Source organism: Numida meleagris, chromosome 4, assembly GCF_002078875.1.
Source record: "Numida meleagris isolate 19003 breed g44 Domestic line chromosome 4, NumMel1.0, whole genome shotgun sequence".
NCBI classification, from domain to species: Eukaryota; Metazoa; Chordata; class Aves; order Galliformes; family Numididae; genus Numida; species Numida meleagris.
In genome coordinates, this window is record NC_034412.1 from 62,382,090 (window position 1) to 62,400,144 (window position 18,055).

Below are 18,055 nucleotides of genomic sequence, written 5' to 3' on the forward strand. Positions count from 1 at the left end.
CAGTATTACAGAAACCTTTTGCTAACCTCTTACAAAGACTACATAATCACTGGAAAGTTCATCTTCTTTATTTAAGAAGTTCTCCAAATAGCCCCCAGCTATTTTATGCTCTTGCGATAAATACCATCCACGTTAGCAATTTTCACAACATCCTTGATGTTTTGCCTCTAGGAACTGTTTTTACAAGAACAATGGCCCAAGGAGCTTTAATTCTAGCCAAACTGCATGGCAACCCCCAGCAGGATCACAGAGGCGCTCATCAGTACAGGTGCTCAGCACAGGCTTGAGAGGCAATGTGCCAAAGTAATTCTATCATATCAGCTGGCTATTGACAAACAATAAGTGTCAGACAGTAACCGAAAGCAGAGAATGTTAACTCAATGCACTGGAGAGCATTAGTCATGCTGGATGGCCCCAGTAAGTTCTGCCAACTAACTGAAAATACAGGTAATAAATCTTGGATTTTCTGGTTTTCCTTCTTCCTCCCACCTTTCAGGAAACACACACCCAGCCATGTTTTAAAAGTAACAGAAAGGAGCAGTGTTAGGAACCCAGATTAAGCAAAATTTTGTTGCACAAAAAAACGAACACAGCAAGTTAAACAAAAAGAGAAAGTTTGTAAATCTTACTCCACGAATTTCTGCTAATGGCATCTGTGCCATTATATACTTCCCCATCACTGAAGCGTTCGTCATCAGAGTGTTTAAAGGCTGTGCAACATACAAATTCATTTAAGAAAAAAGAATACCCAAACATGAATCCTGTAGAAGCAGAATGACACACTATGCTTTCCACATTTAAAGATGGCTAACGGGGAGTTCACAAGAATGAGAGGAAATGAAATCAAAGTGAATGTGGCGCTACAGGTAATTTAAAGATCATTCGTCACCATAATTACACAGGTAGCTGGATGCTTCTCAAACAGAGAAAATGCAACATAAACAAGCTTGACAGAATTAATATAAGCAGTTATGTTACATCAGAAAATAACTTATCTTCAATATAAAAAAAATTATACATGAGTGTTTTCACTTGAAGTTTTTTAAGCATTTAAAAAACAAATAAAGAAACAGTATCTGGAGCCCAGACACAGTATTTTCTCAAGAATGTAACTCACTAATCAGCGTAATTCTCAGAATAATATGAAGAGTTTAGGAATATGAATGCCATTAACTTCCAGTACAATTTAGAACCACAAGCAGATTTGTGCTTTTTGTAAAAAGAAAAGAAACAAAACCAACCAACATCTTTAATTTGTGTTCCTAATACCCTTGGATTTTTTTAAATTATAATCACTCTACAAATTATTTGTACAAAAGAATAATAACTGTAACAGTAACAATATGTCATATGTAAGATACTATAATATTAATTAGTACTGTTAATCATCAAAAAGAACTTAGAAATTTTTTTGCAAGTAGATATGCATTTATCAGATGCTATGGTGATAAAAATTTGTAAGCTGACATTCATCAGGGACATTTCTAAGTTATTTCCTTAACTCTGTTCTGTTTAAAACTACAATACTTTATCAGTCCCTACAGAAGTTCACAGAAATTTTTGGGGAACTTAGCTAAGTGATACAACATACGCCTCTTGTCTGTACACACAATAATGTCTGGGACCAAAGTACCAAGTTCTTAGCATGGTGTTACTTTATGTCATACGATATGCATCTGTGACTTGTGTATGCCAAACGCTCCCCTCTTAGGGAACAGTCTCCTCACCTTCCACCTTCTGCATCTTCTTACATGCATGTTTCCAATTAAACAAAACTCCTAGATAAATGTATCTGAAATAAGTGGCAGTGATCCAAAATATTTACTGCTCAAATTCCTCTTTATGAGAGGGTCAAATTCAGCTTTGGAAAAGCACTACATTTAAATTTTAAAATGTCAAGAAATATTCTCATTTGCTGATTTGGTTCAGATAAGATAGTAAGGGTGGTTTTTTTTTGTGAAAATGAAACAGGATTCTGGTTTGGGTCAATTTTTGGCTTCCTTATTCAAATGCCATAAAGACTACATCATTAAAAAAAAAAGTTATTACACAGATCATCAAGCACTGCAAAAGGAAGATGTCCAAGTACTTAAGCAGCTATCCTACGCCTATATTACAGGTGGCATAAGTGATACGGAATAGGAACTCAGCAAATTTGCTCACCTTCTTCATCTGAAACATCCAGGACCTCAGACATTGTTTCAGGTACATTTAGCTTGTGCTTCTCTGTAACAGTCTGAAAAGACAGAATCTTTAATCCTCATATTAAACACCAAATGATTCAGCAAAGTTTATCATAGAATATTTCAACAGCAGCAGCAGTAGGATTTGCTGAGACACTTTATAACATGGTTCCCATTCCCCTAAAGTTATTCTTCATCATTACTTCAGAAGTTCTTGTTCTCAGTGCTGCATAAGGTAACGTTTGCTCTGTCAGGAAAGTACAACACACAAAATAAAAGATAGTGAGCTGATCAGGGAGAAAAAAGGAAAGAAAAGCAAGCTCTGAGCAAATTTATTTATAAGTGGTGCATGCACAGCAATTCAGTTCAATGTTTCCAAGATGATTTTAAAACGAATTAGGTAATGTCTACAGAAGAGTTTCACAGAGTTGCATGTGGCATATGGAAATTATTAAATAGTAAAGCATTTGGAAATGAAGTTATGAATGATGTGAAATTTTTAAACTAAAAAAAGATGTGAGCAATCTACACAGATCACTTGAAGCATTTCCTTCTACCCTCTCCCCCTGAAAGTGACTACACTGCATATTAGTGATATCCCTTTAATAAGTCCTGTATATTCCCCCAAATCACGTACATAGCAGAAAAAAGTTAGTTGAAGATTCTGGTTTTGTGGTAGAGGGCAAGCATGGACCAAGTACAGCTGGAAGGACATTTTAAGTGCAAGAGAACAGAGCAGGAGAATGTTGTAAGATGTTTTTAAATATGACTTTATCTGCATAAATGACTTCCAGAAGGAAACACAAGATGCTCATGGGTGCTGAATTAAGAATGGGGACATCCTTTTAGCATCAAGACAGACACTAGAGAAGGAGATATTTAGAAGAGGAGATATTTAGAGAAGGAGAATTTAATAAGACTGTAAAAGGTGCAATGTGTGAGAAAGCTGTCTAAAGGAAACTTTAGTGTGTTACCATACAGGAGACAAAATGTCAGGGACTTAAATAACAGCAGTGATCAGAACAGCATTAGTCACAACAGAAAAATAAATATTTCCCTAGCTCCACCCAGATCTGCAGCCAGTCAGCTGCACTGAGGAACTGTGGAGGGAAATCACATCATCCCTTTAAGGTATGTAGCAGCAGATGCGCCCATCTGGCCTGGACGGGAATGTGAGGAGGGCACGTGTCTTGTGAAACTCCCACTGAGGTCCTACTTCACTACCTATTGGGGATGGATCTATCAAGCATAAATGAACATTATATGCAGAAGCAGTAAAAGAGCATATAATCTGTGTGGTAATTAATGTCAGCCAAATCTCGAGGACTTTATGCAGCATGATTTTGGGAAAATGCCCACTGACACCAAGCTTACCGTGTCTTTCCAAATTCTGCCTCAGATTTCTACATTTCTAACAAACTGACAAAGATGGCACTCTTGATTATTCTAAGATACTACACTTCTAAAAATAACTAACTTAGCAACTGTGATTACTCTGGAAATGTGTTTAAAGAGTCTGATTTACATTTCTGAAAATGTATTTAACTATGACAGCAGTTTTCAATTCACCCCCTCGAGATACAGAGAAAGGTCAATGACATTTGCTTCAAACGGTAATCCCAATTAGGATTCCTAAATTTGTTCTTACACATGATTCATTAAGTCACTCATTTCTGTTGCTTTTCGTAACACATGCTCCACATTGAAAAAATAGTTTATATTCACTAAATGCCTCCATTGATACATCTGACGTCCCCCCTTGCATTGCCATAGCTTTCCTCAGACAGAAAGGTCAGGCAGCAGTAGGGCATTAGGGCATCAACGCCAGCTGTGACAGATGGAGAACAAGCTGTTGTTCAGGTGAAACTAACCTCGTCTCTTCAACAATACAATTCATTCTAAATATTAAAAGAATCGCTGACACTGTGCTAAAGAAATAAACCCAAGTGAAATGGGCTGTATATTTTTCAAGCAAAGTACTAATTTGTATGTAAGTGCCAATTTATTAGCGTCATAGTTGCCACTGTATCTACACAAAGTGTAAGACAAATTCTATACTGTATGCTCTTCATGTAAAATAACTGAAAAATCAGGAAAACAAAGAGAAGGAGATGATCAGGTTCTGAAGGAAGGGGAAGAAGTGTACTGCCCAAGAGTCACAAATATTTGTTTTGTATGTTTGTTGTATGACCAAAATTTATTTAAGAAAACTTGGTTCCCCACTTCAACTTATGTACTAAATCCATTTCATTAGAAGAACACAAATGAGAGGATGCTACAAATACAAGAGGTCACAAGCTATATGTATAGAATACCTTTCCAAATATATGTTGGGTATATTGTCTTAGTATTTACTTAGCTCTGCAGACCCTAGTAGCTAAGGTTTATTTATCACAATATCAATTTATTCATAAATTAAATGTGTCCTGGCCCCTGTGCAAGCACAATCTCAGATATTATTTATCGACAAAGAAGTAGTGATATTTTGTTTATTTCCTGATTTTCCCTTCAGTATAAGAAAATTATTTCATAATTTAAAACCAATAAAAAGTTTGGAAAACAGAATCGATGTATGTGGATGTTTTTGTGTATTTCAGAAGAAAAAAAACTTTGTAATGGCATTTCTGGAACACTTAATTCAATAAGGATCATTAATGCTACATAAATTCCCATCAGAAGCTGGGAATTATTTTTTTTTCGACAAAATCTTTCATAGTACTAGAATTCTTTTAATTTATAGGCACATCAAAAAGGTCAAATACTCTCAAAATTTGAAATCCTTATCTAATCCCATGAACGGCCCACTTTGCAAATTGCTCAATGCACATTTCTCAGTCAGCATTGTTTGGCACCACTGAGAATTCAATTATGTGCCTCACTTTAAGCTTCTATATTTAAAACTTCCATTGTGTTCACACAGAATAATTCCGATGTATGTATATATAAAATTATATGCTCATTCAGCAACTGCTTACTCTACAGCAGTATAACATTAAACATCTCAAAGCTCCTCATGTATTAACTTGTCCATGGTAAGTTTGTGTCTGTTTGTACAAATAACCCCAAACTTAATTGCAGAGTAAACCTTTGAAAGCCTGGCTTATTCTGATTGACTTCCTATTCATCTCTAAACTAAATAAAAATACACGCACCGTGTTGTCTCTATTGCTTTATATTCACTGGCTCCACTGATACTTGTGTAAGTAAGAAAATTTGTTCAAAGTTAGACCAAAGGCTTTGGCACTCAAGATGTTTTCCTCATCTTAAATGCCACTGACTTGAATATTAATAAAGAACCGACCTCTCTAAAATCCTCCATGCATCACTCTGCTACAACCTTAGAGAATGAAGTAGCTATGGTTACAGTACCTTTTTTTTTATTCAGTTCTAAACGCCATGTTCTGGTTTAGCAATTGCTAACCCTTACCATCTGGAGAACTTTACTGCAGGGAGGTGCCTGAGAGTGCCTGTTATTTATCCCTCCTTTGTAGCACTTGTTCAAAATTATGTTTAATCAACAGTGATCATCATCAATAATAATGAGGTTTACATTCTATATGTCCCTAAGGTGTAAGATTCAGACAAATTCAATTCTGAAAAATCTGCCGATTTCACTCAGTGTTCCCATCTGACTTTTAAAAATGGTGCCTTGTGCACAGACACAGTACAAAATTTCAAATGTCTCTCATATGGAAGTATTAGGGGTCATCTATGCAAGTAAATTTTGGTGTTCGATTCCATCGTAGCATCTGGTAATAGGTTGAAAAGTCCACTACTCTCAAAGTTTAAAGAAACATTTATCCAAAGTAAATAACTCACGGGTCTCTTTTCACAGCAGAATTCTTATTATTACAAAACATATGACGTGTATATGACAGCGTACAAGGCTGCACAGTGCTATGCAATGTACAATAGAAAGGATGTTACAACTTATGTCAGGCATGAATAGAAAGTGGTGACAAGACAGCACAGAGAATAGAAAAAGTGTCATTTGAGGATACAAAAATTGCCTTTGAAAACAGAGCTAATGTTTCTTGAAAAGTTTTACCTAGGTTTTTTTTTTTTTTAATCTTTGAACAGATATGCATGTGCTTATGCATGCACATGTGAGATATGTTATATGATTAATGAGAGCATAAGAATTAACAAAATCATGCAGTCTTTATTAAAAGACTTTTGGAACTATGTTGGAATTCCTTGTCCAAATCTGACTCAGTTTGATTTTTTGCAGGTCATTAATAAATTATGGCTCACTCCATTTGTAATCCTATGCCATGCTGCTTTTATTCCATCTTCCTCAGTTAATATCAGTAGAACTTGCTGTCAGCATGCAGCAAAATCAAAATTATTTTCCTTTTTTTTTTTTGAGGGAGGCATATCTTTTTACAAAACAGTTGGATTTCTTCCCCTAGCCCTTTCCCTAATTGAGTAGTGGCATCTGTGGATTTTCACATCTGTGAGCTCCTAAGTGACATCTAGATCTGATATGTTTTCTTAACTTCTAATCTTTCTTGCATTAAAAAACAAAAACAATGATCCTACAACAAGGTTTCAAGATAAAATGCAGTAATGGAAATTTATACTAAAATTGATTTTTTAAATGATGCACTATTTATGACATTCTCCCTTCCTAAATGCTAAGAAGAAGTCATAAATGGGAGGTAAAAGTCCAAGGAGAGAAAACTGTCCCCTTCCAGATTGCCAGAATCTGTGTTTTTCCTGGCTTAAAGGAACAGTACCATCTGGCTGATGTTCACCATCTATTATTCACGAACTCTGGAGTCAAAATACAGATTACCAAGAACACAGAGGAATGAGCAGATACAAAAAAATTCTTCCATATTTTGGAAAAACAGGATCCATTTGAGTGAAAAAAATGATCGATGTGATTCAGAGCCATCTAGCGAACAACATTAAGCTTGGCACTGCTCCACGGCTGGTACAGTCCAAATGCTAAGAAGCTTGCTGCGGTGTGCTGCAATGTTTAAGCCCCAGCAGGTGTTAGAAGAAGTGTGGAAATGTAAGGAGAGACTGAAAGGGAGGGGTAAAAAGATAAGAGAAGCAGAACAGGATCTAAACAACTCACAAACTTCTGGAAAGTCTGGATTTGCAGCTCGGACCCATCTCCAGAAAAAAAAAGTTTTACTCTGTCCCTGAATAGTTGTTTTCCATCCGTATGCATATAAAATCTGTTATCTGGCTCAGTAAAACCTATCACACATACTTCTACATGCTTAAAAGACATACTGAAAACACTACAGCACTTTTGCAAAAATCAAACAGAAAGGGGGGCTTAGGCCAGAAAATAAAAAGAGGTTTGTGGAGAATCTGAGCAAAGAAGAGAAAGACAACATTCTGAATAAAAAACAGAGACAATTTAATCCATCTACAACTCACAGTTGTGGTGGTAGTAATCTCCTCCGTTACAACCTTCAGCGTATCGACCACTGAGATATATCCCAGACGCCTAGCAATAGCTAAGGCAGTGTTACCATTCTGAAGAGAAAAAGAGAAGGGAAGAGAGAGAGAGAAATGAGAGGGAGGATTGTGATGTGAACCAATGAGATCACTCTCAACACTGCATGAGCCAGCATTTCCATCCAAAACAAGGCGCAGCCTAGGAAAATCACTGTTTTTTTCTACTGTTACATCTGACTCTGTCTTTGCAACTTCTTTAAGACTATAGCTCTGGTTACCCTGGTAACACAACACACATACATCCGCCTGCTAGTCTACATTTTTTTAAAAAGCACTGTATGGTTTAACCCTTTGATGGTCAAATCCTACTGTACAGAATGTCTCATCTGCAGAAGTTCATGATTCATTTTGCATAAACTGCTTTATTTGAGAGAGACTCTTCTGAAAAAAAAAAAAAAGTATTTTAAAATCTTACACTTCCAGCTGAAACTGTTAAAGCTTTATCTGGCGCAATCCCTCTTTGAGGAATACAAGATTATGGGTGTATTCTCCACATACAATTCTATTCCTCTTTACAACAACATTTTACGTACTGTAATAGTACTCAAAAGCTGACAACGTACCAAGCACAAAAACCTATATAAGGCTTGAGGGTTGGGAATTGTTTTCCATTTAAATAAACTTACTTGCAGCACACATGCCCGTTAGATATATGCCATTCAATAAACACACACTGAAATAGTAATTTAGTTATTGTTTAGGAGTATTTATCTCCAGTTCATCACTTGGAACATTAAAATAGGTTGAGAGCTAAGTATTATTAATTCAAATTTATGAACCTAGTGTGTACGTTTTCACTTTAAATGAACAGTAATTAAGATTGCCATCTGTCTCACTGCATTTAAAATTCTACTCAAACTGCCTCAAAATAGGGACCATGGTTATTTATTTCAAGACGCATTTCCCCTGTAGCAAAAAGCCAGCCACAACAGGAAGCAAAATTAATGAACCTTTTCACATACAAAAAAAAATAAAAATACTTTAAGTTTCAGAAACTTGCTAAATCATCCACAACTCTTTTGAGGGCATAACTTCCCAGCAGAACTAACCAACATGACTGGCAGCCAGTTCAGCCTAAGTGGCCGCAGAGGCTGCTCTAAGTCACGTGTTTCTGTGTGATGTGGCAGTCCTTGGGCCTGCAACACTCAGCCTGGGGAGGGGAAAGAAGGGCTATATTCCGTGATTCTTCATACAGAGCTGCACACTGAACTGTTTTATATTATTTCGCGTTGAATTAAAGAACATGCTGGCCTACTAGGGGAGACATGGAAAGCCACCGTACAGAACGATTTCTCTTGTGATACCACTGCTCTGTGTGCAGAATATCAACCTGAGGTCTTCTCTCTCCTTCAGTACCAGGTTGAATTATCCATAATTTAAGTTCCTATGCATTAGGCTATCTCAGCTGCTCTGAAGCAACGTAGGGTTTGTGAGTCAGCAGCTCAAAACGAACAGGTAAGGATCCTCACAGAACAAATAACATGACTGTTACTGTCACTTACACAGTAACATCCCATATCCCACTCTCATATCCCCTAGTCAGCTGCTGGAGGTTGAAATTCTCTTACATCAACTTAATAGTAGCATTGTGTGGACAACAACAGAGCTAGTACCTGAAAAAGCATGCAAACTGTGCTGGGCAGACATATTCTTGAGACTCTCCTTGGATTTGGGTAAGAGTTGGCATGACAGCCTGAACTAGAAGACTGAACACTGAAGGTGACTAGTAGAACCTTCAGCCCCAGAAGCTGACTGCAGTGGGTCTCTCGCTCAATGATAAGCACAAACTACGGTCTTGGATACATGGCTTGGATAGCAAGATTTTGGATCATGGCACATAAACTGCTATCTTGGATAACTTCACACAAGATTATTCCATGTGGTTGTTCCAGGACCAAAGAGGTTCCTAGTGCCAATTTAAGCATGCAAAATGTATGTACATGGTAACCTGGGCAACTCTGGGGAAGCACACATGCGTTTTGGACTTTCTGGATGCATTTTAGACACTGTTCAAGTAAAGGTGACAAATAACAACATCAACATGAAACAGGAAAGTTGCATTCCTAGCTGACTGTGGAAAAAGCTGTGCCAGAAGTTACTGATGGTCTTTCCATTAACATCAATAAACTTACTAACAATCTGAAACAGAGATCCAATGAAGAGAGGGATAGAAATTTGTACTCAAACCTTTAAAGATACCCAGGTTCTGATTTACCCTTAATTTTTATAGAAAAATCCTTGCAATGTATCAGTTTTGAAACAAAAGCATTGAGGCAGAAGGCAACTGAACCAAGCACGGCACAAGCAGGTGTGGCCAGCCCGACACTGCAACTCAGAAACCAGTTTCTTCATCTCACGTTTAGCTTACTGCAGTGAGTAATAAATGAACTACCTTAAGAGTATAATGAAAAGGAGAGGAAGCAACATTACATTTACACATCTGACACCCAGCTGTATGAAGAACACTTTCACCAAAACAAAGGTTTGCTCTTTAGCCCTAGAAAGGAAGGAACTATCCACAGAAACACTTCCCACAAGCACTTCACACTTACAGTGGTGATGGCATTGGGCTTAGCTCCATGTTGGAGAAGGACATTAATGATGTGAGTGTGGCCTTGTTGAGCAGCTTGGTGGAGAGGGGTGTACCCATTCTGTTATCCATGGTGGTAACCACAAAAGCAAACAAAGAAGAAAAACAATCGCCAGCAATTAGATTAGAAAATTTGGTTTGCATAACTCTGCTCCTTTTCAGACATTTCAAAAAGAAATTATGCCATCAATTGAAATGAAGATAATAAATCTACAGTAATAATAATACTTGATCCCCAGATTAATGAAAACATAAAGATAATATTTTCATTCACATATTATTTAACATCTCATTATATAACTCAATTTCTAGAAAGATAAATAATTCCTCATTTTCTAAATCAGAATTAGGAACAATGAGTAATAGTAAATTTAAGTGGCATGCTAAACACACAGAATCATAGCTGAAGCAGAAAGCATTTCTCTTCTTCTCATATCTTTGTTTTCCTACTGGAGGCCTAAGATTTGCCTTTGAAATATTTGAGACAATGTAAAGATATATAATTTTTAACAGCAGGTGATCTGAGAGGGTATTGTGCAAGTCCAGTCAGGCAATCCATTACAAAATACTTGAAATAGGTTTGAAAGCAAGCAGAAAATACATTGTGAGAAAACACCAAGTCAGTCTCAATGGACACTTAGATAAAGCCTAAGGGCAGACTCTGAAAGGCACACTCAGTTATCTCTTTTGCAACTCAACATACATAAGTAATGCTTCATACTACTAATTAAAGAGTGATAGTTTGCAACAGATACAGTTCTTGTACATACAGTATGCATACATGGTCTAAGAAATTAAAGGGAGATTTTACTGTAGATTGTAGAGCAAAGTAAATTTACTATCATAAATATCAGTGCAGTCATTTAAAAACAGAGCTTAGCAGTACTATTTTTCACTGGAGATGGCATAAAGCATCCTGGAGGCACTAGAGGTTATTTATTCTGTAACATGCCTATCCCTGAATCCAGGCAGGATTGATTTGCTCTTTAAACTAAGTCCACAGTACTGGTTGACAGATTGCCAGTATTTTTATTGGTCCCTTGACATGAGACTTGGAGAATCACTGCCCCATACTGTCATAAAAACTTGCCTACCTTAATGATTTTTTTCTAAGTAAGTGGAGCACCTGGGGGAACTAGTATCAGAATCTGGTCCAGTGGCCCCAGACACACAGAGTGGGGCTTAACACTAAACATGCAAGTATGCATGTCCCTTTAGTTAGCCTACAAATACCTCAGCTGAATGTTTTGGCAGCTACCATTCAGATCCTGCTCATGTCTGCTTTATTAATTCTTATCAGCTGTTTTTCTAGTAGTGTTGCCAGTTCTTCTGGAATCTCTGTTTTTTACCCATTGATTTGGGGTGATCTTACAAAGGATGAGCCAACACATTTTTTTTATTGGCTTTGCTACTTGTTTCTTTTCTTGTTGACAGTGACCACTGTAGTGAAACAGACCTACTCAGAGAAATTAATCCATCCCACAGATAATAGCTGGGAACAGAGAAGCTGGCCAGAATGACCAGTAGCTTCTGATCTGGTTTGGATTTTACAAAAACTAAGTACACTATCAGCAGCATCAATGGACTTTTTCACATCGACCCCAAGAGATCCAGTATGAAGCTAGGAACAAGCCATTGCCTGATACCAGCGTTAACTATGCTGAAGACTTGCAGCTCCAGAGTAGCCTTCGATTCCTGGATAAGAGTGATGTAATAACATCTAGAGTGCAACACACTGTTGTACTCACCAGAACCTCTGTTTTTGTATACTCAGGAGATATACATTTCTTGATCCACAAGGCATCACAATTCTTTTTGTTATGTGCACCAGTTTACATTGGAAGAAATTGCTAAAGTCAGTGGATTACATTCAGTCTTTGGCTACAGGCAGTTCAGACCACTTCAGTAGAACAGGTCAAAAATAGCATAACCAACTCCCCCTCAAAAAAAACCCAAACCTGTCCTGAGAAAGCTGCATTCTCCCACTCTTCCTCTACCAAAGACATGTCACACATGCTTTGATTGCCAGCAATTTTTCCCACTCTTCTCTCAACAGATATTGAGAGAATCTGGAATCACCCAGTTTCTGAATTGTAGTTTGGCAACACATCAGCATTACACTGGTGTAAGCCATGTGTGAATGAAATCAGAAATAAACTTGTTAGTTGCAAATGAAAAGAAGAAGAAAACAAAAACCAAATAAAACCACCACCACAACAACAAAAAATCAATTCCCTTACATAATTCCAAAGAGTTATCTGACTTTTCTCTTGTGAACAATGCACAAGGTGATGCAGCAGACAGAATGTATTCCACTACAGCCACAGATCAAAATATGTTTATATCTACCATTCAATAATTAGTCTCCTAGAAAACGGTAACAAGTGGTATGTATCAGTACCGTTCGGTTACCAAGTTCATAATAAAGAGCACAAGAAAGCAATGAAAAATTCTTTACCTTTGTTTTAGCATTGACATTTGCTCCCTGCTTGAGAAGAAAATTCACCATTTTGATGTTTCCATAGTGACATGCCACAATTAAAGGTGTATAACCAAGCTACAAGAGAACATAGAAATAAAACTGCAAGCTCAGTGGAATATTCCTTTACAATGACAGCATCCTTTGGCACACTGGAGACAAGTAGCCACTCCATGATTTACCTTTGTCTGAGCATCTTGGTTTGCACCATGTTTTGTGAGTATTTCAGCGACATTCACTTTATCCTCTTGAGCTGCAAGGTGTAAGGATGTCAGTCCAGTCTGGAGATGGAATATATAACATAAATGAGTAAATAAATAAATAAAACCTTCTTTACATGATAAATCTAGCCTTTCTCACTTTCTCATCTTTAAAAGATGAAGAGACTCTAACTATAACTTCTACATATATGTTTTAAACAAACTACAGTCAATGTTTCTTCTGTCTGGCTGACAAATAGCTCCACAGAAATTACATCACCATAACAACAGAGTAAATGTTTCAGGCATCAATGATCACACTTGGATTTCATAGTGTAATGTCACCAAGGAAGCTGAGAGTCCCATTATTAAATTAGGGTGCTGTGCTTCCCACTCCTCAGGCAGGAGAGGGAATCTTAACAACTGCAGGCAAGAGTCAGAACAGAGAAAACTATCTCCGAAACAGATTCCACTCAAAGATACCAAGGAAACGGATATAGTATTTAACTGAAAGCTCACTGTGATCACGCACAGTGCTTGGCCATGAAGAAGGAAGGGAATAAACTTTTTAAGAGAAATGAAAACTACATTGTTTCTTATTGGTTATATAGCATATTATATTAATGCTAGATAATGAGAGACTTGAGCCATTCATTTTGACTCATATGAACAAAAACTACAGGCTTTCAATTTCAAGTAAAGAAGATTTATATACATGCCTGTATAAATCCGGTGACCTATGAAAATCTAGGTTTTCTCTACGCTTATTTTCTGCGTAGGACCCATCAAGTATAACCATAGGAAATCCAAAAGATTGGAGAGATCCTCCAGAGCAGTTTTTTTTCCACTCGCTACTCCACTAATACCGTTATTTGCTGCTCATTTCTTCACCTTAGAAAGATGGCTGAAGAGTAAGATACATGATAATAAAGAGCCTTTGCTGGCATGATCTCTAAATTATTTTGGACTGTAGCTCTCAGGTTTCCGTTATATGTTATTAAATCAACCCAAGACTCCTGAATTTTACATTCCTCATCCTCTAGATCTAATGTAAAATTTTGGGAACATACGTGAAACAGCTGAGAGATGGCAAGGTTGCAACACAACAAAAATGCAGCTGTCCCACCTTTCTGAATGCCTCAGAAACCATTTTATCCTGCCTCTTTTCTCCTGTAATCTCTCTACCAGAGCAGGTGTTACCTCATTTTTCTCCCGTCACAGCAAACAGCTGCAGCTCCTCTAGTGGGCTACCTAGTAACGTTATTAATTACATGATATAGGTTGAGGGATCAATCTATCTGCCATTCCTATGTATCCTCTACTCACTTCTACTGTTTGCCCACTTTCGTCACTTCTGCAGACTCGCAAATATGCATACAAGGAAGTGAAGCAGATAATTTCTGAGAACATGACATAATTCCCACACTGTGCTTTGTATTTTCCTGGATGCTTCTGCCATTGATAGCACTGTGTCTCCAGCTGTGAGTTACCTTTGTTGCCACATGGATGTTGGATCCTTTCTCCAAAAGCAAGGTCACCATGTCTGTGTGACCTTCTTGGGAGGCTAAATGAAGTGGCGTCACTCCCTGTTTGGTCAAAATGTTGGTCTCAGCCCCATAGTTCAACAGCGTGGTAGCTATCTGCATCTGATTTTTCTTGGCAGCAATGTGCAGAGGGGTGTATCCGTTCTAACACAGGTCAGGAAACAAAATGAGAGTAACGTTAACACAAGAGCCACACAAGCCTAAAAAGTCAGACACCTTGGAACTATATTATTTGCAATTACTCCTTAAGATTGGAGTTGGAAGTCCATTATATTTGCAACACCAGACATGTCCCACATGGCCCCAGTGTTCTATTACTTTTGCCATCTATTATTTTGTCCATACCAACTAGAAATAGCAGGCCCTCACTAGGGCAGACAGGACTTCTTAATCAGATAACTTCAAATTACCCTGAGTTTGAAACCTACATTTTTAATATCCTATGTTGTAAATATTCACTTTTGAGTGATGCTCCCTGTGATGAGTAATGGATGCACACTCTCCAATGCATCATGTGTTTTTGGATTGCATGGCTAGAGGTGTGTCTGCATAAGGAATATTGATACATGTCAGTCATAGTTCTGGCTGGTAACAGTGATATGGAATAATGTTATTCTGAGTAAATTAACCATTTAAGCAAAGCAGAAAGACATGATTAGTACTCTCTGGGAATAAGACAACTTTCCACCTTTAATGCCTTTAGAATGCACTAAGTGGGAAAATTTAGAATCATAGAATATCATGAGAATATTCTAGATTACATCAGACAATCTCTGTGGAGATGTTGGTCGGTCTATATCTTCTTAAAAGAGAGCTTTACCAAGCTATCCTATTGCAGCTGTAGCTTTTGCCACCTTTCCTGAACACCAGTTTAAACAACAGTTCTCATATAATAACTTCAAGGATAGGCCCCATTTTCTAGCAGCATGTAAAACAGCAGTCCCTTATAGGACAGAACATGCTGAAGACAGTACTGGTTCTCATTATCCTTCCCTTTTGGTAGCCTTTGCCTAACACAGTGAAATCATACCGCTATTTCCAATCCCAGAATGAATTCTGCATGTATGTGGTCATAATATACACATTGTTTCTAATATTACAGAACACTAAAGTAAGTTCCAACTATGACTAAAGCTCACAAATATAAAATGAGCAAAGAGAGGCACATACATGCATGCACACACATCCATAGCTCTTTTTCAGAGAAGTTTTGCAAGAACAATAATTTTTCCAGGTGGGTGGTTATTCAGCTTCCTAGGCATATGAGGTTGCTCAGGGTCTGGCCTAGTTATACTTTTACCACCTCCAAGGATCCCATGCCTCTGGTGACAACCTGTTCCAACACTGGGTCATCAGCACCTTGGTTTTGTTTTGTTTAAATTTTCATTGAATTGAAACTTCCCACATGGAACTAGCACTGGCTACAGTACCAAAGGAGGCTGTGGCTAGGCTGCCCTCTCATGAGGGTGTTAGATGTGATACCTTCTCCAGCTCTCCACGAAAGATAGAGAAAAGCAGTGAAACTAGTGATAGAACAAGAGGGAATGGCCCCAAGTTGTGCCAGGGGAAGTTCAGGTTGGATATTAGGAAGAATTTCTTCTCAGAAAGAGTGGTGAGGTATTGGAACAGGCTGCCCAGGGAGGTGGTGGAGTCACCACCCTGGAGGTGCTCAAGGAAAGGGTAAAAGTGGCACTGAGGGACACGGTTTAGGGGGCATGGTAGTGATGAGCAGACGGTTGGACTGGATAATCTTTGCGGTCCTTTCCAACCTCGGTGATGTTATGACTGCATGAGGAGGGCGGCGCGGCCGCGGCCGTTGGGGCGGAGCTCACCTTGGCGGTCGCGTGGGGCGAGGCGCCCTTCTCCAGCAGCAGCAGCGCCACCTTCTGGTTGTCGTAATGGGCCGCCACGTGCAGGGGCGTGAGGCCGTTCTGTAAGGGCGGTTAGGGGCGTTAGTGCGGGAGGAAACCAGCGGGACCCCGAGCGCGGGGCGGCGGTTAATGTTAGTGACCAGAAGTCACGGGCAGCAGTTTAATGTGGAGAAGAGCAGATGAGGGTGAGCCTGGGGGGCCCTGCTTCACGCGGCCATCAGCACAGTTTCCATCTCCCCCAACCCGGTGAGAACCAGTTCCCACAGCATAGAGGAAAAAACGGTCTTACCTCTGGGTTTTTTAATTATGATTTCTACAGTTCGGACATCCCTATGAAATCAGTATTTCTTTGAGCCGCAGAAACATTTTTGTCCTCTGAGCTGCCCATTGCATAACCCTCCTGTGGGGAACCTAAACCCAGTGCTCAGCACCATGGCTAACATACACAACTGTCAGCCCTGGGAAAGTGTGATTTTAATAAAGCTAACACCACCATATGAAAGTGGCTGCAGGCTTCCTCTGTATGCGCATTTCATGCAGTCGGCAAGTAAGAACCCAAAATGCCGCTAATTTTTGTTTCTGCTTAGTACCTTGCCAGCTGAATCAGGAGAGGCTCGACGCTGCAGGAGGAGCTTTGCCACTTCCAGGCTCCCGTATTTGGCTGCCACGTGCAAAGGTGTGAATCCCTTCTGAAAAATTTCAGGAGGCAAAAGCAAGTGTGTTAAAAAGCATCATGACACCTCCCTTTCAAGAGTTATATTATTAAACAAGTTGGTTATTCTTTGACATATATTCTAGCTCCCAGAATCAATAGCCTAATGCAGAAATAGCATTGTCTCTTAAAAGCATTTTGAGAACAAGGAAATACAAAATATGTTTTCCCTTTTCATTATTCTTTCCCATGTTTGTGGTGGCAGATAGTTTATCTGATACAGATTCTACTAGCAACACAACACTATGTGGGCAAGGAAGGCACTTGTTCAAGTTTCTATTCCAAACCAGCTGCAATTTTTTAGCTTTATGGTAACAGTTGTAGAAATATTTCCTGTGTCAATCGGTGCCAGCAACAATGAAACACCAATTAAATTCAGTGAGAAAAGCTCCAAGCTTTGTGTTCATTAGAGAATTTGTTGAAGAATTTCAACTTGGACATTTTTATCTACATAGTCTCTGCTGGGGCCTCTGAACTTCAGCTAAAAATGTCACCTGACTCAATAGCAGTGCTTTTGGAAACACATGATGGCATGACAAAAATCTTGCATTTTTGAAAGAGTACTTCTCTATCTGTTTTAGTAACACATATCAGTGACGCACAGACATAATAAGGTCTATGAAAAACTAATGTGCAGTTCATCTACTCTTTCAATTTTAAAAATCATGTTGATAAAGAAAACAGTAGGTGGCAGTCTACGCTGCTGTCCTGACAGTAATTCCATGAAGCTGCAGTGACCTATTTGCCCGACACGTAAGCAGTGTCTAATGTTTATCATCATCATCAACTTGTTCCAGTAATCCCACCTCAACAGGAGTTTATGTTAGGGAATCTCAAACATTTCCAGCTCATGAATCAAAGGTCTATAGAAAGGTTATCAGGAAGGCTACATCTTTCCCTATTCATAATCATAGAATGTTTCTGCAGTACTAAAAGCAAATGTCGCAAAGCAGTATGGAAAACTGATGAAGAATTTAGTGTATTTTTAGCCATTTTAA

The 18,055-nt window shown here is 38.5% G+C and overlaps 1 protein-coding gene across 7 annotated transcripts in view; it reads right to left on the reverse strand.

Moving 5' to 3' along the window:
- ANK2 (ankyrin 2) overlaps window positions 1–18,055 on the reverse strand; it is a 347,429-nt gene that overhangs the window by 73,267 nt on the left and 256,107 nt on the right. For all 7 annotated transcript variants that reach the window (XM_021394060.1, XM_021394064.1, XM_021394059.1 and 4 more), the window contains 8 exons: window positions 16,936–17,034; window positions 16,307–16,405; window positions 14,421–14,618; window positions 12,913–13,011; window positions 12,710–12,808; window positions 10,214–10,312; window positions 7,581–7,679; window positions 2,164–2,236 (listed from right to left, as the gene is read on the reverse strand). In XM_021394060.1, the coding sequence (XP_021249735.1) occupies window positions 2,164–2,236; window positions 7,581–7,679; window positions 10,214–10,312; window positions 12,710–12,808; window positions 12,913–13,011; window positions 14,421–14,618; window positions 16,307–16,405; window positions 16,936–17,034 (865 nt within the window). The remainder of the gene's footprint in view (window positions 1–2,163; window positions 2,237–7,580; window positions 7,680–10,213; window positions 10,313–12,709; window positions 12,809–12,912; window positions 13,012–14,420; window positions 14,619–16,306; window positions 16,406–16,935; window positions 17,035–18,055) is intronic.